This window comes from Ceratotherium simum, chromosome 39 (assembly GCF_057802395.1).
Source record: "Ceratotherium simum simum isolate JZ-2026a chromosome 39, ASM5780239v1, whole genome shotgun sequence".
NCBI classification, from domain to species: domain Eukaryota; kingdom Metazoa; phylum Chordata; class Mammalia; order Perissodactyla; family Rhinocerotidae; genus Ceratotherium; species Ceratotherium simum.
Window position 1 is genome coordinate 15,766,188 of NC_141938.1, and position 26,353 is coordinate 15,792,540.

General features: G+C 55.4%; 1 protein-coding gene and 2 non-coding genes across 5 annotated transcripts; 1 reads left to right on the forward strand and 2 right to left on the reverse strand.

Annotated features, from left to right (window-relative positions):
- Positions 1 to 56: 56 nt before the first annotated feature.
- Positions 57 to 130, reverse strand: TRNAN-GUU (transfer RNA asparagine (anticodon GUU)). The gene has a single exon. It is a non-coding gene; the product is annotated as a tRNA-Asn (tRNA).
- Positions 131 to 260: 130 nt separating this feature from the next.
- TRNAF-GAA (transfer RNA phenylalanine (anticodon GAA)) lies at positions 261 to 333 on the forward strand. The gene has a single exon. It is a non-coding gene; the product is annotated as a tRNA-Phe (tRNA).
- Positions 334 to 3,299: 2,966 nt separating this feature from the next.
- On the reverse strand, positions 3,300 to 25,881 carry PWWP3A (PWWP domain containing 3A, DNA repair factor). 3 transcript variants are annotated; one of them, XM_087425869.1, is made up of 14 exons: positions 25,866 to 25,881; positions 23,778 to 23,902; positions 23,096 to 23,181; positions 21,906 to 21,976; positions 19,491 to 20,288; positions 18,268 to 18,369; positions 15,651 to 15,721; positions 14,081 to 14,157; positions 13,014 to 13,074; positions 10,708 to 10,783; positions 10,187 to 10,237; positions 8,835 to 9,271; positions 7,326 to 7,414; positions 3,300 to 5,379 (listed from the first exon to the last, which is right to left on the reverse strand). In XM_087425869.1, exons 2-14 carry the CDS (start codon positions 23,832 to 23,834, stop codon positions 5,325 to 5,327), a joined length of 2,031 nt encoding a protein of 676 aa, XP_087281995.1. In that variant the 5' UTR covers positions 23,835 to 23,902; positions 25,866 to 25,881; the 3' UTR covers positions 3,300 to 5,324. The 3 variants fall into 3 exon arrangements, with proteins under 3 accessions (XP_087281995.1, XP_087281993.1, XP_087281996.1); XM_087425867.1 differs by lacking the exon at positions 25,866 to 25,881 and having other exon boundaries at positions 23,778 to 24,493; XM_087425870.1 differs by lacking the exons at positions 10,187 to 10,237; positions 25,866 to 25,881 and having other exon boundaries at positions 23,778 to 24,494.
- Between the last annotated feature and the right edge of the window lie 472 nt (positions 25,882 to 26,353).

Here is a 26,353-nt window from a genome sequence, read left to right on the forward strand (position 1 = left end):
CAAAAGCACGTGCGCCGTCCACTCCCTCCTTACCCCGGGAGGCAAAAACGACGGCGCGTCCCTGGGTGGGCTCGAACCACCAACCTTTCGGTTAACAGCCGAACGCGCTAACCGATTGCGCCACAGAGACGGCGCTGCCGCCCGACCCCCCGCGCGACCCTACGAGGCATGCGCGGCCCGCACGCTCAGAGCGAGCTGCGCCTGCGCGCGGGTGGTGAGGCGCGGGGCGGAGTTGAGGCGAGCGCGACCCCTGCAGCGCGGCCGAAATAGCTCAGTTGGGAGAGCGTTAGACTGAAGATCTAAAGGTCCCTGGTTCGATCCCGGGTTTCGGCAGGCATTTTGGCGCCCCTGGTGAGCATCGTTATCCTTTGCTCCGGGCTTGTTTAGCTGCTCCCAGCTCTCCCTTCCCCAGAACGTGTCCTTTTTCACATTTCTTCCCCAGAATGTGATTCCATTCTGCAGACGAGGAGCTGGGCTGCTGGCTCATGCCAACCTGGGAGGGCTCAGACAGAACAAGCCGTCAACCCCAGTCCCCACTGCTAGACTATGATGCCAGCCCAAACATCCCCCTCTGCCCACCCCGATTTCCAGTATGTTTTAAGTGGTAGGATTAGAACCAGTGCTAACTGTAAAAATGAACTCTACTGAACACCAAAACTGGCAAAATAGAGTTTGCAGAAAACACTTTCCGCTTCTATGCCATTTGATTTTGACAATCCTGCTGGGCATCTGTTCTGCCTATTTTACATACGTGGAAACTGAGGATCAAATAGGCAAACACGGGCGAATGACAGGGCTGGCCTCCTAGTGAGGACCACTCCAGGTATTTACCGAATTCCTGCTCTGTGCTGGGGACTCAGTGCTGAGCAGGGCCGGGCCCCTGTTCTTAGGGAGCTCAGGCCCCTTGGGAACGAGAGGCGAGGGGCGCCGGGAGGGCACCGGATGTGTCACCTAGGCCGAGCATGGCCGCTGAAGGGCGATGCACAGGAGAAAAGAGCAGAGGAAAGGCCGGGCGCATCTGATGGGAATCTGAAACTCCGGTGGATGCGCAAACCCTCCTTCCCCTTTAGTTCCCACAGCTGGCTGTCCTGTGGAGCTGAGTTTTTTTATTAATTTAAGTAAACTTTGTATTTTAGAACAGTTTGATTCATGGAGAAGTTGCAGAGAATTTCCCTGTGCCCAGCACCCAGTCTTCCCTACTGTTAACATTTTATGCTAGTGCGGTACCTTCATCACCATTCAGGACCTGGTGTGGATACATTATCAGGTTTCCTGTTTTCCCCTACCGTCCTTGCCCCAGTCCCAGCCGAGCCTTCAGATGATGCAGCCCGGCTGACATCCGACTGTGGCTTCCTGAGACCCCAGAGCCGCCCAGCCAAGCCGCTCTTGGCTTCCCGATCCATAGAACCATGAGAATGTTGTTTCCAACCGCCAGTACTGGGGTCGTTTGTTATGCAGCAATAAGCAACTAACGTGGGAGGGGCAATCAGCATGTCAGGCTGAGTGGCTGGATGGGGGACAGGTGGGAGGTGACGGCCTGGCTCAGGAACCCGGGGCCTGGTGAATCGGGTGAGCAGAGGGCTCACCATGACTCCAGGGCCAGTAAGGGCCAGTGAGAGAGACGGGTGGATGGAGGGGGAGGGGAGGAGGGAGAGGAGGAGGGGGAGGGGAGGAGGAGGGGGAGGGGGACGGAGAGGAGAGAGGAGGGCACGGGGAACCTCAGGCAGGGGAGGCTGCAAATCAGGGGCAGGAGGGGGCTCAACCGTTCCTTGGGCAGAGGTGCTTCTCTGTGGTTTGAGATTCTCGTCCTGGGCATTTTTTTTTTATCTCTTTTTTCTTTTTGTGAGGAAGATCAGCCCTGAGTTAACATCTATTGCCAATCCTCTTCCTTTCCCCCCCACCCCCAAAGCCCCAGTAGATAGTTCTATGTCATAGCTGCACATCCTTCCAGTTGCTGTATGTGGGACGCAGCCTCAGCATGGCTGGAGAAGCGGTGCGTCGGTGCGCGCCCGGGATCCGGACCGGGCTGCCAGTAGCGGAGCGCGCACACTTAACCGCTAAGCCACGGGGCCGGCCCTTGCCCTGTGCATTTTTTACAATCAATTTTTTAGATAAACGATAGACTTGAGGAGGTGCCAACGTGCACGCGATGACAATCCCCATTCCGGGAAGCGGTTATGTTGGAGCGTGCTGTTCTTTCAGTTGGGGGGGATTTGACTGCGCCTCTGCGCTGTGGGGGCTGGGGCGGGAGAGGAACCTGACTGTAGGAGAAGCCTCCGCAGGGCTGGGGGTCTGCACGGGCAGAGGCTCAGCTGAGGGCTGGGCTGGAGAGCTGCGGGAGGTGAGGAAGACCAGGGTAGAGGAAAGAGCCCCAGTGAGGCCCTGGGAAGGGGAGAGGGACAAGGAGCAGCAGGGAGGCTGCACAAAGGTGTGGGCGGCTTTGAGACACCAGCTGGGGGCAGCCCAGAGGGAAGGGGCAGAGGCGGCAGGCAGGAGTCACCGACAGGGGAAGGCGGCAAGACACCATCAGTTTGTAGACTGGGGGCGCTCCTGGCATCGAGTGGGTGGGGCCAGGGATGCTGCCCAACCCCCCACAGAGCCCGGGACGGCCCCCCAGAGAATGACCCGGCCAGTGCCAAGGGGCAGACCTGGAGCAGGGGACACAGGCTCGGCTCCTGGGAGTGAGGGGTGGGTGGAGAGAAGCCGTCGCTATGGAGAATGGGGGTGCAGGAGGGCTCGGGCGGCTGAGGTGCCCTGCTTGCACCATGTTGTGCTGGGTGAAGTCTGTCTTCTTGAAGCTTCAGAAGCAGCCGAGCTGTGCTGGCTTCCCCAGGGGGTCCTTGGTCACCTCTCAGGCCCTTCTAGAACATTCCTCATCTGGCATGCTAGTCAGGTCAGCTGGCTCTGACTTCCTCATCTACTGCCCAGCCATCAATTTGGAGCGTCAACAGACCCCCACCCACCCCACCACCGTCTGCCCCAGTGGCCTTAGGAGAAAATTTTAAGACAGTCACCCTCCGAGTCCACAAGAACAGTACCACAGCGAGAGCTGAGAACACCTGCTGGGGCGCAGGACCGGGATGTGGCGTGGGGTGCACATCAGAAGCCTGGAGCACAGCTGATCAGCGCAGCGTGTGTCTGACAGACATCTGCTCTGTTCAGGCTGATGTGGGAATGGGGCTGGGGGGCAGACCCCCACAAGCACCCGGGGACGGATCCTTCCGGAAAGTTACACACCGGGACGGTGCAGCCGGCCCAAGGTAGACCACGTGTGGGGTTCAGAAAAGAAAAGCCAGGGCTCCAAAACGACATTTAATTCCAGCCTGAATAGTTCAATTCCACAATCAAAGCTTAGGAACACGGCAAAGATTAGCAAAGAAACAGATATAAAAATACTTCACGACAATGGAATATTCCCACACGAGCCACTAGGTTTCCACAAAACCTCATGGATGTTTCTAACCCACGACCCACGAGAACATCCCTCATGTTTGTAAGGCGGACGTTGCTCGCGCTACCGACCACTTTCAATGAGGGTTGCTGTTGGTGGACAGTGTAGTCGGACTTTTCTGGAAGGAAGCAAGGCCCATTTTGGCGACGCCAATAGGGCCATCCTCCTTGGGGATGGGGCCCTCTCTCTGTGTCCCAGGAAGAGTGACCAGAGCAGGGCCAGGTGCCAACCAGACTGGCGCGTTGAGGCTTCGGGCTACGCGGCATCAGGGGCCTTTCCGTCAGATGAGGAACCATCGTCCCTCTGTGGTTTCAGCTCTGCACATGGCCAGCCATGGGGAGCGGCCTCCACCGCAGCGCCTCCAGCCCCTCCCTCCCGAGCCTGGGCCCCAGATGGGACACCCTGAGGGCCAAGCCGGGAGGGTCGGAGGCAGAACCACCAGGGCCGGGCGTGCCTGGATGCTCTGCTCTTCGATTTGAGCAAAATCAACTAGGACGAAGATGGCCTGCGGGGTTCTGGGCAACGAGGTCAGCACGCCGTCTCTGGAACATCTCAGTCTCGAACCGACCGGAGATGTCTCTGCGGTGTCTTCCTGTTCAGACACCAGCCTCTTGGGGCTCACGTGCCCCCACCACGTCCCATGAGAATCTCACTCCAACTTTCCTCTGTGGTGCCGGCTGTCAGGTGAGGGGACCCCGTCCCTCCTCACACGCAGCTGCCAGTCATTACAGTGGGGCCACCACCCCTGCCAGGCGTGACAACGCAGCCAGGGTGGAGAAGACGGGACAGGCTCTCAAAATGAACCTCTCCAATGTTTACTTCCACATACAGTCTCGCATCAGCTTAGAAGAATTCAGTGGCGTGTGGCTCTGACTTAGACTTTCTATGACCGTGTTTGAGGACTGGCTGAGGAAAACTGAGTCACGGGCCTCCACATGGCTGACTCCAAGGGCCAGGAGCCCAAGCTGGGGACCCTCGGGCGTCGGGCGACTCACCGGCGGAGACCTGCCTTCTGTGCCCTGGGCGGGAACTCGAGCCTGCCTTCCAGAAAATGGCCTCGTTTCTGCAGACGCCAGGCCCAGGCGATGAGCTCGTGTCCCCTATGCTGCGACTCCACGGCCACACAGTGATGTCGGCTGCCCCCGGTGGCAGCGGCGGGCACGCGGGATCGTCACAGCTATCCGGGCAGATGACCAAGACTGCAGGGGCTGGCTGGGTGGTGACAACGCTGGCGCCAGGAGAGACGCGGCTGTGCACGGAAACCTAGGCGGGACGGGGCGTCTGCGGGGTCCCCACACAGGACGGAGCGGAGAAAGGCCACTGGAGCCACTGACGTCCATGTCCTCCTGCACAAGCAATCATAGCAAACGCTAAAACCTGAGGGCAGCTTGTCTTCTGTTCTGTCTCCTACAAACACCGGTTTTCTTCACAAACGTTAAGACGGGCAGCGCAAATTTAGGAACCATCGAGAGGAAACCACGAAAAATACACTGACGCTCCTGGAGCTGTCACTCACGTCAGACTCCTCTCTCAAACGCCTGTTTACTATCAGATACGCTGCTTTTTAACACAAAATAACACGTGTACCTTATATTAAACTATATAATACAGCCACAAGTAATGACCTAAACCAAAATAAAATGCACGTTTGTCCTTTGAAAAACCTTCGGGTTTTTTGGGAACTGTACTTTCCCAAAAGAGCCGGGAAAAGAGAACCGGGTCTCGGCGTGTTCACGAAATCGACTTCTCAGAGCCGTGGAAACACACCCCCAGTCCCCAACTTCCAGAAGGTGCTCTTGGCCGGAGACCGGGGCACCGGCAGCGCTTACTACCGGCAGACGGCGTGTTCACGCGGGCGCAGCCTCCTCCGGTGTCAGCATCGCCGATTCCTTTCCTCTAGGAGCTGGTTATCAAATATTTCTTTTTCCCTTCAGGAAACAAAAGGGGATAACTTCATTTTAGTAATTAATCCAGTTTTAAAGGGCATGAAACAGGGGAGTTAGTGTTTCATGGGGACAGAGTTTCAGTTCGGGAGGAAGGAAAGTTCTAGAGATGATGGTGGGGATGGCTGCACAACAATGTGAATGTGCTTAAGGCCTCTGAGCTGTGCACTTAATGGTGAGGACGGTCAATTTTACGTTGTTGCTATTTTATTACAATTAAAGAAAAAACAATTTTTTAAATAAAAGAGTGTGAAATATCAACTTGTTCTTAGGCAATTTCCCTGTCAAAAAAAAAATTATATTAACAATTACTTGGCTAGCCACCCCTCCCAGGATAGAAAGAGACAAGCAGGGAACACCTATTCTGAAAGTGACCTGGAGAAACACCAGACGGTGGGCGAGATACTGGCGAGTGTGCCCTCGCAGGAGAAGAGATACAAGGTCACCTTAGGAATGACCACAATGGAAACAGCGCCAAGACTGCTTACGGTACAACCATACAGCGTGGACTTAAATAAAGCCAGGTTTGTACACGACTACAACAGGGACAAGGGGGATGTGAACGAATGGCTCCTGACGTCGGGGCGAACGGATCCCATGACGAGAGACTGCGCCCCTGGAAACAGGGGCCGAGGGGAGAGACAGCCGCCGCTCACTCATCACGCCACTCAGCCCACGTCCCCCGGGTAACCAAACGGTGGCCTGCGTGTTCAATCTAATCCCCTTCTCTGAGAGCGCGCTGAACGTCCTGTCTACGGTGCATTTGAGACGTTCACAGCGGGGCGAGGCTGCGAAGGACTCGTAACGCTTTGTGACACGGGGAACCTGGAACACGGCTCCTTGCGAAAAGAAAACCTCGCAGATGGAGAGGCGCCATCACCGGAGCAGAATGGTCAGCTTCCGGGACGTGAGGGAGGGAGAAGAAGAGGCTGGCCGGAGCTGAGACGGCCAGCTCCGACCTCACCCTGCCAGGATCACCGTTCGCTATTCGTCTATCAGGGTGCCAGGCCAGACTCGAGTTCTAGGAACAGACGTGCCAAGTCTCTGTTTCCAAAGGCCCTTCTCGTCCGGTCAGTTCAGCTGGATCAAAGCTCCTGCACACAGAGCCAAATGTACTCGTCTGTGGACAGTCAAGCAGGCTTTCCCATCCACTGCAGCCCAGTCGGCGGCCTCCTACCAGCCCTGGCACACACCTGGGCCCACCCGGGAAGGACTCAGGCCTCCTGGGAACCATGAGTCTTTACCGTCAAGCGTCCCGGGATGGTGTGCACACTCAGCCCTGGACGGAGACCCTGGCCTGTGACTCTAGTTGAGTCTTCAGCCTGTCAGTGCCACGCGGGCCGCGCCTGTTCCCAGCCAGGCCTGGCAGCACGCCCAGAGACGGATTAGGGGCTCTGGGGGCCAAAAATCCAACGGTGGCTAAACACTCGATGTGAGGGAAACATCTTGATCACAGCATTCTTCTGACCAGCTAGGAACCGGCCAGGGTGACTGCGGCTGCTAATCTTGCTGCATTTTCTCAAATAGCCACGGCGTTGGAGCAAGAGGGGGAGAAAGTGCGAAACGCAAACGTGAGCGCCTGCAGAAGGGATCAGGCACAGCAGGCCCGAGCACGTGTCCGGCGGTCAGCCCCGGGCGCTCCTGCAGGCCGGCGACGCGGGGCCTGGGCTTGCATCCAGCTCTGCCCGCTGCGACCAGCTTGGAGGCCCTGGGCCCACTGCCCACGCTGGCCGGAGGAAAGAACGTTCACGTCGGGCGATTCCTTGGCCAAGTGCTAACATGAAACATTTTCAAGTTCACGTGGTTCATTTACCAACCAGGCATCTGGACCAGCGTGTCAGGAAGGGGGTCACGACACCAGTGAGTGTGGAAATACAAGCCTGTGAAAACAAACTGCAAACAGTTTGGGAACAGTGCTCTGAGCGGCCTACCGGTAGCTGAGTGAAGGTCCTTTTATGTACTTCTCCTCGGCCGTCTTGTAATCCACCTCGTCGACTGCAGAAATTGCACAGATGATGGCCTGTAAGAGGGCAGAGCGAGTCAACCGTGGGCAGGGCCTGGCACGGCACGTTCCGAGGAATCTGCAGGGGGCCCATTTCAACCACAGATCAGCCTCCGGACACTTCCCGGTTTATGGCTCAAAACACACGTACGGAATCCGTGAAATCTCTGCTTACAGCGAAGTTTCTGAATTACATCAATAACATTATCCGTGGACTAGAGACAAGAGTCCACGTCACTAAAAGCAGAGATTGAAAGGCAGGACCCCAACCAACAAGTGCGGTTTTGAAAATTGTTTACTGTAAAAAAACGAATGAGGGGCCGGCCTGGTGGGGCAAGCAGTTAAGTGCTCGTGCTCCGCTGTGGCGGCCCAGGGTTCGCAGGTTCGGGTCCCGGGCGCGCACCGACGCACCACTTGTCAGGCCATGCTGTGGCAGCGTCCCATATAAAGTGGAGGAAGATGGACACGGATGTTAGCTCAGGGCCAATCTTCCTCACACACAAAATAAAAATAAACAAATAAATAAAAAAACGAATGAAAGTACACAATCATCATGATTTAAATACACAACAGACATATAATATCAAGAAATCATTATTAATTTTTTTAGATGAGACAATAGTATTGTGGTTATGTCAAAAAGTATTTTTAGAGTCCTTATAGTTTAGAGCAGGGTCTCGCCCTTGGCACTGCAGACACTGGGGCCGGGTCATTCTCTGGGGGGCTGTCCTGGGCACTGTGGGGGGTTGAGCAGCATCCCTGGCCCCACCACTTGATGCCAAGAGCACTTCCCAAGTCGTGAGGACCACAGATGTCCCCAGACATCGCCCAGTGTCTCCTGGGGCAGGAATGCCTGTTTTAGAAATACACACTTAAGTATTTATGGATAAAAAATACTTGAGTCCCTTGCCACCCCAGAATAATCCAGGGGAGTGGACTGGGGGTACAGATGGAGTAAGGTCACTACTCCAGCCAAGTAACGGGCACATAACGGCTCATGAGGTCATTTTATTTCTGTATGTATTTGAAACGTACCACAACAATACAGTTCACAAATTTTGAGTTTTATAACGCTTTTCTAACGCGCATAGATGCCCAGCAGTGCCCATCTAACCTCCAAGAGAATCGGAGGGGTGGCATTGACTCCTCACCCAGCCCGAGCCCCACCTGAAGTGCACTGAGCAGTGAAAACCCCCTTTGCCCGAGCACCCTGTATTCCAGAACGGTTCCCACAGGCAAACGCTGTGGGAACACCCCCCACCCCCCAACGCTGGTGGTGAGATTCAAACCCCACGGGGGGCCGGGCTACACACTGAGTGTCTCAGCACCAAACCGCCCGGTCCCCGTGGCCGCTGCAGCCCCCCTGCCAAGGCAAAGCTGGGCCCTCACCGCAGACCCCCACCCTCCACGTGCAGAGCCACCCCCGCCGGCCACTCACCTCGGGCAGAAGGACATCCAGGATGAAGCGGATCCTATCGCCGCTGATCCGTGTCAGCATCCTGCTGCCCGCCTCCTGGAAGACTCCTTGTAAGTACTTCACCACCAGGTCCAGCTGTTCCTCGTCCTCCAGGTACGTCTCCACGCAGGTCACGTACTGACTGGAGTTCAGAAACGTCTTCAGCCACCTGGACGGCTTCCTGTTCTTCAGGATGGCCCGCAGGTGGCTCTCGGTGCCCCTCGCCTTCACGATGTACTCCACCAGCTTCTGGTTGGCCCGGTCCCGGGCGGCCCGCGACCGGTCAGGGAGGACCTTCCTGCATGGCTGCCTCCGGCCCTGGGGGCTCCCCGCCTCAGGCTCCCTCGGGTCCCCTTTGCTCAGCTGAGGGAACGTGGTCCCCAACACATCCTGCTGGATGGACTTGCGGACGGGATAGCCTGCAGAGGAAGCGCACGTCCGTGGGACTGCCAGCCTGGCCTCGGGTCCCTGCAGCCTCCCCTCGCTCACTGTGAGGCCCTCAGCAATCACGCGGAGCCTGGGGGTGACGGAGAGGCCCATGGGGCCTCGACGTCTGCGATAAGCCCCTTGCGCAGAACTGCCCCAGTCCTACAGGGCCGTTCCTCTGACGGGATCCCGCACCTCTGTCCCCAGCTCTGCCCCACAGCCAAGTGTGACCCGAAAGAGCAGAGCCCAGCCCCCACCTGCCCCAGCCCCGCCGAAGCAGCATCACGTCCTCTGTGTCCACTCTGTAACGACCAGAGGAACGGGGTACCGAGTGGCTGTCAGCTAACTGAAAATGCCAAGCCACAGGGAAGGCAGACGGAGAGCACCGCCATTCAGACGTCTCAGCATCCAGGCGACAGTCTTAAAATCCTCGGCGTGTCACCACTAGCACTGACGGGGGGCAGTGTCGACACTGAGGACACGGAACCGCCGTCCCGGCCCCCACGGCAGGGAGACGAGACTGTGGGTGCCCGGCGGACACTGCGGCGGGTTGCACAGCCTGGGTCTGCGATCCAGGAACAGGCTGGGGACGCGACATCACCTCTGCCTGACACATCTCCTCCAGAGCCTGGGACATAGAAGACCATTGCTTCCTTTTTTTTTTTTTTGGTGAGGAAGATCAGCCCTGAGCGAACATCCAAGCCAATCTTCCTCCACTTTATGTTGGACACCGCCACAGCGTGGCCTGACAAGCGGTGCGTCGGTGCGCACCCGGGATCCGAACCCGGGCTGCCAGCAGCGGAGTGCACACACTTAACCGCTACGCCACGGGGCTGGCCCCTGGAAGACCGTTGCTTCTGAAGGACTAAAAGCCGGTTATGCTTTTAAAGAGGTGCTGGTGGACTTACTTATATCGGCCGCATAATATTCCAGGAAAGAGCCGGCAAAAGAACCACAGCCTGCAGAGGAGGCAGGAGGGGAGAGAGCCTTGTTTACATGCAGGAGGAGAGACCCGGGAAATACCTGCAGGGTCGAGTCCAAGCCCCGAGCAGACCCTTTCCCAGGGGAGAGCAAGTGGGACACAGAACTGCTGTCAAAGCAGCCGCGAGGTCCCCAGAGGCACCGAGAAAGGCCAGGACGTTTTTACTGACACCGCCACGGTTTACAGACTCCCGGCAGCCAGGCTCGGGGTGGACGGAAACCACCTCTGACTCACAGGAAACCCCGTCTTCTGCTTCTCCCCAGCATCTCGGCCTCTGCCCGGGCGCCTACCCACCTGCCTTTCTTAGGGAGGAGGCTGTCATGGGCCAGGCCAGACGGCTACCGGGAACGTGCCTCATTCTGCCCTCACGCTCGGGGGTCCTCAGAGGAGGACCCCACCTGATCCCTGCCTGATCCCTTTGTCCGAGGGCGCGCAGGCCCCACGTACCGAGCCGGACCCTGTAGTCAGTGATCAGGGAGACACACCAGCCGATGGCCTGGTCGAAGTCCTCCTTGGCTTCGTTCTGTAACAAGACCCAGACAGCAAGTGTGAACAGGAAGCTGCAGGGAGCACTGCCCACATTCCCTCTGCATCCTCAGTTCCCTCACCCACAAAGGGGACCCGGCAGATGCCCCCGTTCAGGGCTCCTAAGTCCAGACCGGGAAATGCGTGTCCAGGCCTATGTATGTGGCTGGGCTGCTCAGAATACGGTCACTTGTGAGCCGATCGCTCTGGGCTGAGAGAGTGAACCGCAGACTCTAAGTACAGGAAAGCAAAAAACACCCCAAAAGGCAGCCTACGTGGCAACCACACAAAGACTTTAACAGTTGTGTGAAATGAATCCTTCTACGAGACATTCTCATGCCCATCACTTAGAACAAGGCAGGGTCAGCCAGGAGGGAGGGACACTCAGCCACCCGCAGCGGGACCCTCCGGCCTCCTGGTGCTCACCAGCAAACCAAGGACAATACCCTGGTGAGAAGCCCCAGTGAGGATCCCTGAGCTGGGACCACGAGCTCCTAGGAACCACAGGCCTGAGGCTAAGCTGAGACCCACTTCCTGCGTACCGCCACCTCAGCCCAGCCTTCCTCCCGCAGTCGCCGCAGGTGTGGGATGGCAGCAGAGCGGGCAGCTCTGAGAGGGGCTCAGGGCCTCAGCCAGGCTTGCTGACCGGCACCTAGGACAGCGCCCTGTGGGGCTCCTCAGGGAAAGAGACACACGGGGCCCTACAGACATCACCAAGCTGTGATGGTCACACAAGGGCCCACAGAGGACGCAAGAGCCGATCCATCAACACCCCCAGCGCAGGCGGAACAGCCCCTCCTGGGAGGCAACGCTCTTGCCACTCAAGTAGACCAGCCCCTCGGTCTCCCCTCCGCACCCCACCTCACGAGTGGACCTGAACTAACATTTCTCAGAGGACAGGAAGGTGGCCGGCGGACACCCTCCAGCATCTGCATCACGAGAGGGAGGCCCGTGCACCATCTTCTCGTAACCCAGGCTGCTTTGTGACAAAACATGTTCTGTATGTGTCTAAGGCACACAGGCCTCAAGGCACGAGTCCTGCTCTGCTTCTCGCCCACCCCTCCCTTCTGGGGTGGCTACCCGGACCCCCCAGAGAGCAAAGGGGCTGAGAGGAGTCAGGGCAATGTCCCCGGCCCCGGAAAGTTGGGCTGTCGGCTCCGCGTGCTCATGGATTTGCACCTCGGGGAGCGTGGCAGCTTGTCCCAACCGCCACCAGCCCTCTTCCAGAACCAGACCCGCTGACCGGCATTCTGGTGGGGACTGGGCGCCCAGCGCTGGTGGCGGCTTAGAAGTTGCAGTGAACAAACTCAAGCAGACGAGACAGACAGGGAGCAAGGCTCACGTCGTGGAGACGCGCACGTTGCTGAAGGCTGGGGTCCCGTCTGCGTGCCAGCCCTCCCAACACCAGCCCACCCCCGAAGCCCGTGGCCTGCTGCCCTTGGAGCAACAGCACAGCCGGTCGGCAGGAGGCTCCCTAGACGGCCCCCAGCCCCACGATCCCACTCACAGCGTAAGGGAACAGCTTCCCCGACAGGAAGGCGGCACCATGACATGAGCCCGGAGCCCCACTGACCAGCCGTGGAAACACCCACACTGTGCGGAGGCTGACAGACCCTCCCCACCTGGCCAGTTCGGTCTGCGTTGAAAGCTGGCATTTCAGAGCTGAAGAGACATCGTTTCTGAACGGACCAGCTCCCTGTGGCTCGTGCACTCAGTGTACGACAGGAAGCCGATTACAGAACCGAGGGGGCGGCAGCCACTGAAGAGCACAGAGAGCTCTTGGTAGGGCGCCGTCGCTACCCACACAGACAGGTGCTCAGGTTCCCTCCGCACACCTGCGGGCCCATGGTGCTCGCAGCACTGGGCTGGGGTGGGGTCCCCCACTCCAAGGAGCCGGGGTCTACCACACCCCAACCTGCGGGGCGGCCACAGAACAATCGCCCGTGCAAGGAGCCAGAAGGAGTGGGCCTCGCGCCTGGGCTCTCCGCCACCTTACCCCACGGCCCTGGGCAAACTGTGCTCCGCACCGGCAGCCCCCAGAGCGGTGGTGAGACCCCAGTGCCGTGATCCCCCAGAATAACGGCCAGACCAGCCCGGCAGATGCTCTGCCCTGACTCCCACGACCTTCACATGCACACACCAGCCGTGGTTTCACAGGCGACGCAGAGGACCCCGTTATCAGTCACCGAATCAGCCACTCAGAGAGGCACAAATAAGGGTCCACCTACCAGCAGAGCGTGCTTCTCTTTACAGTCGAAGTGCTTCAGTCTTTTAAGACACACGGTGATACTGGATGGACAGAGAGAGGCAAAGGTTCACGTGAATGAACTCCTTCTCGGGACCTAAAAAAGGTCCCCTTCCTCTGATAAAACAAGTGGGGGCCCCTGGCGCCTCTGCCGGCATCCGTTTATTTATCGAACGCGACTGTGGTCCCCAGCGGCCCGAGGAAGCCCCCTGGAGCCAGGCCCCAGAAGCGACAGGGACGCCCTGAGTGGGTCCCTAGGGGGATGTGGCTGGGCCACCGTTCAGGACAGGCAGACCCCGGGCCTGGTCCTCGCTCCATCCCCCCGGCCACTGGTAGGAGGCGGAGGCAACACCAAAGTGCCAGAGGGTCAGAGCAGACCGACCCTGCACATTCCCTCTGAAACTCGCGGGGCAGTTGTTTTTAAAAAAGCCGCTCTGAGCAGGCAGATACATCTGAGTGCATTTTCATCCCATGATTAAGGATTAGGAGAGAATGACCGGGCAACCAGCCAAACGGCAGAACTCAGGCAGAGGCAGGTCACTGCTCACGGCCCCTGCGGTGACCACATTTTGCTAGTTTGCGGAAACTGAGGGCGATCCAATGAGTGCCAGGCTGGATTGCCTTTCAAAGCTGGCAAATAAAATTTGGAAAACTGGGGCCAGCCCAGGTGGCCTAGTGGTTAAGTTCAGCAGGCTCCACTTTGGCGGCCCAGGTTTGGTTCCCAGGTGTGGACCTACACAGCTCTGTTAGCGGCCATGGTGTGATGGCGGCCCACATACAAAATAAAGGGAGATTGGCACGGACACTAGCTCAGAGCAAATCGTCCTCAGCAAAAAAAATAATAAAATGAAATTTGGAAAACTGGACTGTTTGACCAGTTCCTTTAAACACTGCTTGTGTTTGGAGTCCTCTTCCTGGGGGCGGCTCACAGGGGGCACGTGGACCCTGCGGGGCTCCGGAGTCCTGCACCCCGCTCCCCGGGCCAGCACCCCCGCATCAGGCCTGCACCTGGGAGCCATCCTCAGAGAGCAGAGACCAACATGGGCTTACCCTTTCCCTTTTGGGTTCATGTTCCCTTCAATAAAAAGCACGCTTGCTTTCTTCTCTCTTCGCCGGACGCTCTTGACCTGTCAGCAAATCCAAGAAAACAAAGTGTCGAGAACCCAGGAGGAGGCCGTGGGTTTTTAAAACACTCTTCTGACACCATCTTCTTGGTGTTCTGGTGAACGACTGACACGTGTGACCCGGAAAGCTGGCGGCTCGGGGGTGACCGAGGCCGTTAACACCCTCGGACGCTCAGAAACCGCCCGAGCTGTGCCCCACGCCTCACTCGAGCTGGATTCACAACTGAGCAGAACCAGACAGGGGCTGGTGTGGTTTGTTTTTAAAGAAAGGGAACTGCATACTGCTGCCCATCGCCCCTTTACCAAATCGTCCGGCTGATTTTCCCAGTGGCTCCGCAGGGCAGGCCCATTCTCATGTGTGGGATGAGCAAGGCGAGCTCAGGAAGGTCAGGATGAGCAAGGGCACCCAGAGGCGGCAGCACCCCACTCCAACAGCCCCTTTCCTCGCTCGGCCCCCCCGCGGCCTCAGGCGGCCCCCCTTTCTGCAGCGCCTCACGTGGCCAACGTGGCCGCAGACTCTCTCGCCCCAGGAATCTGTCACGTTGGTGACCAGTGCACCAGCAGGGCCCCCGGGGAAGTGGTGAGAACAAGGAGAGGGCTGGAAGGTCCGGGAAATGGGGGGACACGGGCGGCTCCTGGGAAGCGAGTGCTCAAGGGAGCACAAGGCCCCCATAAACGGTCCCCCACGACTGCAGCAGGGCCTGCACTGAAATCTCCTTCACCTGTCCACTTGTTCAAGCCGCGTGTCTTACAGCAAACGCGGCACAGGCTTGTGTTCCATCCCCCTGAACTGCGGCCGGTTGGTGTGAGCAGGCCTCGCTGGCTCGGAGAGAGCAGACTCACGAGACAACAAAAGCTTCTCGGCTGCTGCAGACACCTTCCGGGTTTACCCGCCACGGTCTCTTAGTAAGAAGCCAAGAACTACAGCTAGAATCTCAGACCCGTCTCTGCCGGGGGGAGAGGCAGGGGGACAAACGGAGGGCCGAGAGGAGCTGGGATGGTGCCTCTGCCTAGAAAATAAACTGACAATTTATACCATCCAGGAGTAAGAGAGAGCAGGGCCAAGAATTTGGCTGCATTTAAGCTCATCCACCACACCAGGGGGCTGGGACAGAATCTCACATACTTGTTTTCACACGTACACCTGGGCCCTACCCTAAAATCTGAGTAGTTAGAAAGCTCCAACGGGGAAAAAGTCTGAAATGCACAATATTTAAAATGAGCAAACTGCAGACTTTTTCTTCAGGCAGGTTTTTCAGAGCCTGCTTGGTAAAAATTTGACCTGTGAACCTTACCCTCAAGGAGGCGAAAATGACTAAACTCCCTTTATTGAGGTAAATGTGTCTCCAGCAATCCTGCTGCTAAGCCCATCGTTCTTTCCAGTAATAACGAAACGGCGAGAACACTGGCCCGGTCCAACTGTGGGGCACTGAGGACAAGCGGAAAAAACCTCGTGGAATCTGACTGCCCTTAGAAGGAGGAGGAGTTGTTCTTACCACCGCCGGCCAGAAGGGGTACTTTTGGTATTTAAGCCAGACTAGCATTCCTACTTCAAACGAGCGTGGTTCTGGAATTAAAAAGAAAGAAAGAGAAAAAGAAAAACAAAGACAGAACAGATACGTCAGATCCGCATCAGGCAGCAAATGCAACAGCTTGAGACAACACAATCATCGTGATACTCTTTAAACTCGATGTTGACACAATTCGCTTAAAGACCAGGATCTGGAAGGTGGGTTCATAACTCCTGCCGCTGGAATCCCAGTGCCGATTACGGGCGCACTGAGTGGCGGGGAGCGAGGGACAGCGCTGCTTTCTCAGTGGGGACAACGTGCCGTGGTCACCTCGGTGGTAACATGACGGGAAGCTGGTAGGTGGGGATTCTGTCCCATCTCGGCACCTTCTCTGGAAATCTCCAATTATTCCAAAAAAAAGCATTTTTTTTAGGGGCCGGCCCAGTGGTGCAAGTGGTTAAGAGCGCGCGCTCTGCTGCGGCGGCCCGGGGTTCGCGGGTTCGGATCCCGGGCGTGCACCGACGCACCGCTCAGCAAGCCATGCTGTGGCAGCGTCCCATATAAAGTGGAGGAAGATGGGCACGGATGTCAGCCCAGGGCTGGTCTTCCTCAGCAAAAAGAGGAAGATTGGCCGATGTTAGCTCAGGGCTGATCTTCCTCACAAAAAAAAACACATTTTTTTAGAAAGTGTGGCACAAAACCAGAAAGGAGACGATGGGGCACAATGAAGCCCCAACAGGAGAACCTAATTTCTAAGAAGCTCATCTGTCTGAGTAACTGGAGTCTTAAGAGGGAAAAAAAAATTATTTACATAATCATCAGATAACTACAAAATTATTTCGGAACAAAATTTAACTATTTCTTTTTTTTTTTTTTTTTTTTTTTTTTACAGTTAAGTAGTCAATATTCTTTTAAAAAGAATTAAACAGAAGGAAAGCATTTGTTAGTACACAAAACTGGGGTTCTCTTGTCCGATGTGCATAAAAAAAAAAAAACAGTTATTGGGGCCAGCCTAAATTTAACTATTTCTAACCAAAAAATTCCAGAATGAGTAAACAATAGAGATGTTAAAAAATCGGGTAACAAAAACTCGTAGAAAACAGAGGCTGTTCTCCACACGGAGCCAAGATCCTCTCGCTCTGACACTCTGTGGAAGAAAGGGGGAGCTGCAGTGCCTGACTATCTAACAGCTAAAAGGTCCACAGGGTGAAAAACGAGACCAAGCGAAGAGGACGCAAACTGGGAAATGCTTGCAGCAAACACGTGAAGGGTTATCACCCCAGAGGGACCGCCGGCCCCCATGAGGACAATGGCCCACGGCCCAGACGGCCAGTTCAGGGGCCAGCCAGGAAACACCAGATAGACGTTCAGGCTGCCGGGGACAAACAAAACCAAATGGAAGCAAAAAACAGGAAAAGAGCAAACACCCAGGTTTTTCGGGGCTGTGGTGACCTGACCCCGGCTGGTGGCGGCAGGGACAGAAATGCCCTTTTGGAAGAAGGCACAGTGCCCCTTCTCTGTGGCCCAGTAAGCTCCACTCCCAGGAGCTGATCCTACAGTTATTTCCCAAAAGCACACGTCATGTGCGCTGTAGTCCCCCAGGAACAATCTAGATACTCGGCGGGGGGGGGAGGTTTAGTATGTGAACACCCGTCTCTCCTAGTAAACAGTAACTAGGCGCCACTAAGAATGTCTGAGTTGTCATTAACTTAAAAAAAGGAAAACACAAACCCGTAAGTACACTGATACAGCGATTGAAACACACTCAGCGTTCGGGAGGAAGAGCTGTGCACCAAGAGCATGCACGCAGCACGGGACCCGTGCAGAGGCCCCACACGCTGCACCCACATCAGCGTCCTGGATTTGCAGGATGTTGCTGCTGGGGAGGCTGAGGGAGAGGTCCCCCAGACCTCTCTGTACTATTTTTACAACATCTTGTGAATCTATAATTATTTCAAAATAAAAAGGTTAAAAAAAAACAAGAGACTAGACTATGTAGGATGAATGGTTAAGGGGTGAGTCTAAAAATGTAATTGGTTCTAAATTCCTTAGTTCACAAAGCAAACTGATTTCTGTTCATTGCTGCTTCGGGATCTGTGGGTCTCTATTCCCGATCCTTCCACGCAGATGGTCAGTGGCACTTACACGCATGTCTTGCCCTGGTGCAGACAGCACGTTGGGGGTGGGGGTCCCTCAGGTTGGAGATCCTGCCTCTCTGGACAGACTTGCAAATGCCATCCCCAAAGGCCCTGTGAGGCTGTGCCAGACCGCACCACCAGGCCACACCCCAACAATGCCCATCTAGTCCCCTCAGTGTCCTTCGTTCCCACTGAGGGACAGGACCAACGGAGGAAGCAGTGTGCTTAACAGGGAGGGCTGGGCTATCTCTTCCCAGGGAGTCCCTCTTCCCTTTGTGAGGTTATCCTTCAGACAGAGGAACGAAAACACGGCACTTGTTAAGGTCTCGGTTCAGCAGGAGAAAAATCCAACAGCAAGAGACCTTCAGCTGAAGACACCAGAAATGGTTTAGGACCGCCAGCCCACGTTTCCTTCCAGCGGATCGTCACAACTGAGAGCACACGGGGCACTTCTTATGGCTTACCATGGTATAAAAGGATTCGTGGTGGCTCCTCATCTTCCTCCTCTGCCTCCAGGAGAGAATTAATGGAATTAAACTCCACTGACTCTTCAGAGGACTGACGGTCTGCCAACAATGTTAGATTACACTTTCATTGTCATCGTCTTGGTGACTCATCCCAAGAAAAACATTTCATGATATGTGACCATCAACAAAAGGGAAAGCTCTCGTGTTACACAGAGTTTCGCACTGCCAGATTCAAATAGGGTTTGCTTCGATTAAAGTACATTTAAAAGAAAGAAAAACAAGAAAGAGAGGGAGGGAGAGAGACAGAGAAGGCCTTTCACGTCGTAAAGGAAAGGCGAGCGTTAGGAGCAGCAACCTAAGTTACGGGGCGTTGAATGGACTGAGGGGAACTCCTTCTGTGTGGCTATTCCTTTACGCTCTGAAGCGCTCGGTGGACACACAGGGAGTGGGGTGCAACCACGGGGTGAGCAGCAGTGCAGCCACTTTCTCTTCAGAAAATGGCAAGGAGCTGCGTGCGGATCAGGCCCCTGCGGCCTTCCAATGCTTGAAGGAGACGACCTCATGAAAGGAGTTTAGAAGAAAGGCAGAGACCTATGTGGCAAGTGTGTGGGGAGGAGACCCGGAGACACCTCACCACGCAGAAATTAAGACTTCCGAATTAGCATTTCAAAAATAAGTGGGATGCTACACTGTTAAAATGGAACAGCTCATAGCGCATGACTGCAACCACACAAAAAGTGTATCTACACGGGAATCCTCACAAAGTCAGGAGCCTTTTAAGCGAGTTAATCACTTTTGAGATTCCTGCCAATTTAACGGGAGTGCATTATCGCTTCTGCAACAGTTAAGAATGAACGAGTTAATCCCCGGGGAGCAGATGCAGCATCATTACAGCCACAAGGCTTCCCGGCGCCTGCTTCGACAACAGGGCTCCACCAGCCTCTGCCACGGGCCCCCTGCCCCATCCCCTCCCTCCGCTTCAAAACAAAAATAAAGACAGAAATGCTCGGGAGCAGTTGAGGTAATTACAGCCCCGTGGGAGGGACAAACAACGAGGAATTAGGAAATCTCTGCTCTGGATCTATTTTGGTAAGGATCTCATCGAGATCTGGTTAAAAATACACGAGTGCCCGGCTCCGAAGCCAGCCGTCGGAGAACCACAGCCACCCTCTGTGGCTCGCCCAGCACCGAGACACCACGCTCCACCAACGGACTTTTACCTTCCTCCAGGAGGTGAAAATTGCTTGTTTCCTCTGCGGGGAACTGCAGGGGAGGTGGGCCGAGTTTGGCAGCACTGCGCAGAGTCATGCGTCCCTTTGGCCCTGGCTGCTGGCTGCCGTCTGGGCACAGCTCCTTGGAGGGGCAGCCTCGGGCATCCGGGCACCCCGGGGCCAGGAGCAGAGTGGGGCCACCCAAAGGCAGACCTGGGTCTCGCCCTTCAGCCTTCAGACCCTCCTCAATTCTAGGAGGCGAGCGAGGGGCCGACGGGCTGCCTGCTTTTATCTTCCTCTCTTTTTCAGGATCTCCCTCTGAAAGTAAACGTGCATTCTGACACAAGCTGGGCTCCTGTGTCGAATTTCTTCCCCTTTTACTTGGGGTCTTCCGATCTTCCTGGTGTATTCTTGATCCACTACCATCCTGAGAACCACCTGCGGCTGCGGAGAGCACCAGGGCTCGTGGGATTTCACTTTTCCCAAACCACTTCTTGTGGTCCACTTTGCACTGGGGGTCCTTTTCACAAGCGGGCAAACCTGATAGCCTTTGGTCTACACGTTTCCTCCTCTCAGGTCCACAACTGCCTGACATGCCTTTGAGGAGAAAAGATGAAGAGCTGGGATCACAGAGCGAGGAGGCCAGTTCCTTGGGCTGCTCTCTTGGAGACACAGCAGTTCTTTCTTCCCTTGAAGAGCTTTCTTGACAAGAATTGGTTCCCTCGTTCAAAACATCCAGAGCCACTCGAAGCGACCGTCTGTAGGTCAGCTCCTCCAGGGGGTCCTCGCGAACCTCATTCTTTGAGCCTGAAGGACGGAAAATAAACAAAGCCTGGTGACATCTGGATACCTGGCCACTGCTAGCAGAGAGCACTCTACAAGCTTGGCCATTTCATTTTGACTGCTAGTTTTTGTAACTAAAGAGAGGACTAACACTTCTCACCTACATCTTCCCAAAGGAGGACAAGGTTACAAAACAGCTGTTCATTCAGGGCTGTGGGGCTCCGTTTTTTATAAAACAAACTGACTGACCCCAACCTGATTGGGTTACAGAAATAAATTCCTCCAGGTTACAAAACAATACCGCCTGCAAAATGTATTCAGATGTTTCGCAAATCCTCTCCCAGTCTTCAATTTCAAATTCAATCAGGGTCAATAAAAACCCATGCCAACTAAATAAAGAACTCCGCCGCCAATGTATTCTGGGCTGGGGGTGGGGGTGAGGACTAGCGGATGAAAAGGACTCATTGTGGGCTGGTACATTTTCCATACTTCTTTGCAAGGGCATTTCAAAGCCAGAAAAGAGCATCACGGGCCTTGAGATTTCAGCCTGACCTCCCTGCTGCAATAGTTTTATTTATTCATTCCAACACATAGATATGGTGCTATTTATTTGAACAAGATGATAGATGCAATATCGCAACTCAGCAGGCATAATACCTCAATCAACACAGTTATTTTCCCCTGTTTAATATTAAAGGCACCCATAAATAACCAGCCCCCGACACGATCTGAGCGAACAATGACAATGGCGTCCGAGAGGTGATGGTCGACACCACCTAAGGTATGTGGGGGTGGCCCCTGCTCTGAACAGCAGCTGTTTTTCCAAAGACAAGAGAAAAATAGACCCTATTTCATACACACCATTGCAAGGAATTCTGGTCAATCTTTTCACAAGACAAACAGTTCTTTGCACATGGGATAAGCACTCCCACTTTGAGGAGAGAAAAAGCATTTTTACATTTGGGTTTGCAGATCTGCGACTGGGTAGGGAGGCGGTTGCTGTTTCCTAGTGGTGTGTGTGCATGATAGGTCCCCAGCGTGGCTGGGCTCAAAGTCTCTCTCACCTATGAAATGCAAAGGGGGTGGGTGTCACTGAGTTCCATTTCCGACCGGCCTCGCCCCCACCGACGACGGCCCCAGCAGACAATGGGCGGCCAGCAATGCTGATGCCGGTCACACGGTTCTTTCTCCCCTGGGCTCAGCTACGGAATTTAAATACACGACCAACCGCTTCTCAAACCTTGGGCAGAGACCAGACCAGCAACCATTTCACAGTCTTACTATGGGATGAGCAAAAAAAAAAAAAGAGGAAAAGTCTTTCCCCCTCTCCTCAGGGAAGCGAACCCATTCCACGTCTTGTGCACCCCGGAGGCCACGGATGGGACCAGCCGATCCTGATGCTCGCAGCTGGCCATTCTGGGAGTCAAGAACAGGATCGCTTCTAGGAGCAAATTCTAGAAAGGTTTAAGAAAGTAGATCCATTTTCTTCCCCTCCTTCAGCTCACGGAATTCACGTTCCCTTGCACAAAAGGAAGAATGGTGAACAGGGTCACTTTTTACCTGGAGAGCCGAGTCTTACCTCCTCCCAAACTGTCTCTTACTTTGTTAAAACCTAACGGTTCCTTAGAGATGTGCTCTTACCTAATAAGTCAGCAATCTCGTCAATGTGAGACTTCTTCAGGATCTCGACTTGCGTGCTTTTCACCCGAATTCTGCAGGGACAGAAACAACCGTTATATGCCACCAGCCAAGGCCAGGAAGACATTTTCAAACATGTTTTTCTTTAGATGACAAAGAAATTAGATTCATTTTCTTCCTTCTCAACCTCCCACTTAAACCAGAAGTCACAGCCGACTAGGAATTCACGTGCCTGAGGTTAGAGGCAGGAAGGACCCTGGCGAATGTGATTTTTTTTTTTTCCCCTTTTAAGACAGAAAAGGTTGGCTGGATTTAGCAGTAAAAATGAATTCAAATTGTGACTTTTGTGAGGCAAATCCTACTTTCAACTGCACAAATACCTCCTTTGTTAGACTTTCAGAGTAGATGATGTCACTAAAAGCTGTTTACAGCCCAGCAGGTGTGTTTTAGTTTAAAAGGATGTGCTTCCCTTTTCAACTCGAGTATTCAATTACCTTCCCAGCCGCAGGGCGAGTGCGAGCTGGGGACTAAGGGAGCTTAGGAGGCAGCTCTGAAGAAAGAGGGACGGGGACCCAGGGAAATTGTAACTGGAGCTGGCTTGGTTTTCGTCTCTATTTAGAGTTGGGAATTCTTCCATTAGACATACCCGTACCATCATCATACACGATCCGGGCATCTTAATCATTCTAAATGATCTTATGTCCTTCCATCACTGGATAATCAAGAGCAGAACAGTAATGTGCTGCCACATCGTCTATTCGCCTTTTGAAAACTAAATAATAGTTTCTTATTAGAGGAACAGGCCCAAACATCAAATATTTCAAAATTGATAGGCCTGTCACACAAGCGTCTAAAAAAAGACACACAAATAAAGCTGTGGGAAGGAAATATCCCTATTTGAACCCCAACGAGAGTTTACCTTGCGTATAATTTATATTTATTCCATTTTTGTACTGATCTCTCTGGAGATCACAGAGAATGCCTCATATAGATCTTCAGTTTCCAAATTTACATAAAATAAAATCAGCTGTTTTCCTCTTACGGTTATCATGAGCATTAATAGTTACAAAAACTAAAGAGTTGATAAGGCCTTAAGAGTGGACTTTGCTTTTTTTCAGGGTGAGGGGACAGGGGGCGGTATCAGAAATCCCATATAGAAAAAAAAGTAGTATTACAAAAACACAACACTTAACATTTTGTCTACGGAGAGTATTTGAACATTTAGAAAAAATTCCTTTTTTCTCTTATCTTTTGTTGACGCCTTAGGTCTGGCCAAAACCTATGTTTAAAAAAAAAAAAAAAAAGATCCTTTTATTAAGATACAACAAACAGTTGACACAAAGTAAGAAGCAGTGGCAACATTAATACAAATGTAACAGATTGTTGTTAAAGCACACAACCACAGGACTTCAGCGATATCCTGTCTAATCCCAGTTATTTTGCAGGTGGGGAAACTGAGGCACAAGAGGTCAGTGGCAGACCCAGACAAGGCCCCGGGGTTTTGTCTTGTGGCTCAGCACTCCTCCTATTGCGCCGCTGGAATGTCTCCCTGACAGACTCCCATTATTTACCATCACAGGGCTCCTTGCCAGAAAGTTCCTTGAGTTACAGCCTTACATGCCTTTTTATAACTGACTCTGTGAATTTTTTTTCAGTGTGGAGGAAAAAAAGACACTTCTGGAAGTGTAACCCTGTAAGCACTCGACCAAAACCCCATTAAATGGGGAATGAGAATCAGTGCCAACAGATCCGAGCGCCAACTGTTCAGGCTCAATTATTTCACTGAAGCAACTCCTAGGTATCTCCTGATAAAGATTTTACTTGTCACTCGAAAGTCATTTCTAATTCCTGAAATTACAGAATAATGGCTGTCACCTTTGCAGGCCATGATCGCTTTTTCCATCTGCAGAGGACATACTTGGCATCCGTCATGATTTAGACTCATGTGGCAAGCGGGAATGATTTGGCACAAAGTACTTGAAGGTCTGACGCGCTGTGCCCTGCAACGAAATTTGCACGGTGGTTTATAACATCGTTTGCTGGCGCCGGGAGCGCAGAGGCAGCCCTCAAGGACAAAGGTGAGCAGGGCTTAGCCTCAAGTAGATGGTTCAATTCCGTCATCTTGCGCTGAGATGCTTGATGCCAAAAGGAAATGACTGGCCTCGGTACCTCGGGAGGCGCCCGGATTTTTTTCATAAATAAAATACAGCCAGATGCCCTCCCCACGGTGTTGTCTAGATTATTTTTAAAAGGCTCCTGAATAAATCACCTCTGTGCTGAGGCCTGCCTCTGACCCCAGCACAAGAGGCGCTTTGCGACTAAACAATCGGAGTTCACAGCCCTCCCCCCGTCGGGAGTTCCCAGTTGACCACCGAGCGGAGAAAGAAAATCGAGCAGAGAAATAAAATCGGAGGACAGCTCGGCTGCCATGTCCCTGAAAGGCCGGGGCAGCTGCAGACCGTCCACTCCAGCAACGGGAAAGACCGGCCTGCCTGTCAACAGGAGCGGAGACGACGCGGAGGGGCTCCTTTGTGCAAAGGGGGGTTCACCACAGCAGCGCAGGGGGGTTCAGTCAGCAGAGGAGGGAGTTCAGGCAGCAGAGGAGGGGTTCAGGCAGCAGAGGAGGGGTTCAGGCAGCAGAGGAGGGGGGTTCAGGCAGCAGAGGAGGGGGTTCAGGCAGCAGAGGAGGGGTTCAGGCAGCAGAGGAGGGGCTCAGGCAGCAGAGGGGTTCAGGCAGCAGATGACGGAGTTCAGGCAGCAGAGGAGGGGTTCAGGCAGCAGAGGAGGGGTTCAGGCAGCAGAGGAGGGGTTCAGGCAGCAGAGGAGGGGTTCAGGCAGCAGAGGAGGGGTTCAGGCAGCAGAGGAGGGGTTCAGGCAGCAGAGGGGTTCAGGCAGCAGATGAGGGAGTGCAGGGAGCAGAGGAGGGGTTCAGGCAGCAGAGGAGGGGGTTCAGGCAGCAGAGGAGGGGTTCAGGCAGCAGAGGAGGGAGTTCAGGCAGCAGAGGAGGGGTTCAGGCAGCAGAGGAGGGGTTCAGGCAACAGAGGAGGGGTTCAGGCAGCAGAGGAGGGGTTCAGGCAGCAGAGGAGGGGGTTCAGGCAGCAGAGGAGGGGTTCAGGCAGCAGAGGAGGGGGTTCAGGCAGCATGGAGGGGGTTCAGGCAGCAGAAGGGGGTTCAGGCAGCAGAAGGGGTTCAGGCAGCAGAGGAGGGGTTCAGGCAGCAGAGGAGGGGTTCAGGCAGCAGAGGAGGGGCTCAGGCAGCAGAGGGGTTCAGGCAGCAGAGGAGGGAGTTCAGGCAGCAGAGGAGGGGTTCAGGCAGCAGAGGAGGGGGTTCAGGCAGCAGAGGAGGGGTTCAGGCAGCATGGAGGGGGTTCAGGCAGCAGAGGAGGGGTTCAGGCAGCAGAAGGGGTTCAGGCAGCAGAGGAGGGGGTTCAGGCAGCAGAGGAGGGGTTCAGGCAGCAGAGGAGGGGTTCAGGCAGCATGGAGGGGTTCAGGCAGCATGGAGGGGGTTCAGGCAGCAGAAGGGGGTTCAGGCAGCAGAGGAGGGGGTTCAGGCAGCAGAGGGGGTTCAGGCAGCAGGGGTTCAGGCAGCAGGGGGTTCAGGCAGCAGGGGGTTCAGGGAACAGACGAGCAGAAAAAGGGATTCAGGCGGCAAAGCAAGGGATTCAATCAGCAGAGGAGGGGGTTCGTTCACAGAAGCGAGGGTTCAGGCAGCAGAGGGGGGTTCAGCACAGAGGAGCGGGTTCCCGCGGCGGCGCGGGCCAGCGCCCCGGGGGAGCCTCTTTCGGGGTTCGCCCCTCCCCCACGGCCCCGCCGCCTCAGCCTCCGGCCCGGGCGACCGCCAGGCTCACAGGACGCCCGGCCGCCCAGCGCGGCGTCCCCGAGCCCGGCGCGCACGCAGAGGAGGCCGCGGCGGCCCAACGGCGGCCGCACCCGCGCCGCCCCAGCTGCCCGCGCCCGCGCTCACCGCCTCCACCGCCACCGCTGCCGCCGCCGCCGCTCCCCGCGGGCCGGGGGCGGGGCCAGCCTCGCGGCGGCGCCAAGCCCCGCCCCTGCCGCCGACCAATGGGGCGCGCGCGCTCGCGCCGAGGCCCCCGCCCCTTCCGCCCGATCGGGTGCGAGGCTGACTGACTGCCGGGCGGGCGCGAGGCGGGCGGGCGCAGACTGACTGACTGACTGACGGGCGGGTGCGAGGCGGGCGGGCGCAGACTGACTGACGGGCGGGCAGGCGCAGACTGACTGACTGACGGGCGGCCGCGAACAGACTGACTTGCGGGCGGGCGCAGATTGACTGGCGGGCGGCCGGGCTCAGACTGACTGACTGACTGACGGGCGGGCGGGCGCAGACTGATTGACTGACGGGCGGCCGCGAGGCTGGCGGGGGCGAGGCGGTCGCGAGCAGACTAACTGGCGGCCGGGCTCAGACTGACTGACTGACTGACGGGCGGGCGCGAG

Excerpts from the sequence above, each read along its gene's own strand:
- PWWP3A (XM_087425869.1), bottom strand. The coding sequence starts at position 23,834 with ATGACGGATGCCAAGTATGTCCTCTGCAGATGGAAAAAGCGATCATGG. Across the intron at positions 20,289-21,905 it reads CGAGATTGCTGACTTATTAG|GCTCAAAGAATGAGGTTCGC; the intron begins GTAAGAGCACAT and ends TCCGTCCTTCAG. Across the intron at positions 10,784-13,013 it reads AAGAGAAGCACGCTCTGCTG|AACGAAGCCAAGGAGGACTT; the intron begins GTAGGTGGACCC and ends GTCTTGTTACAG.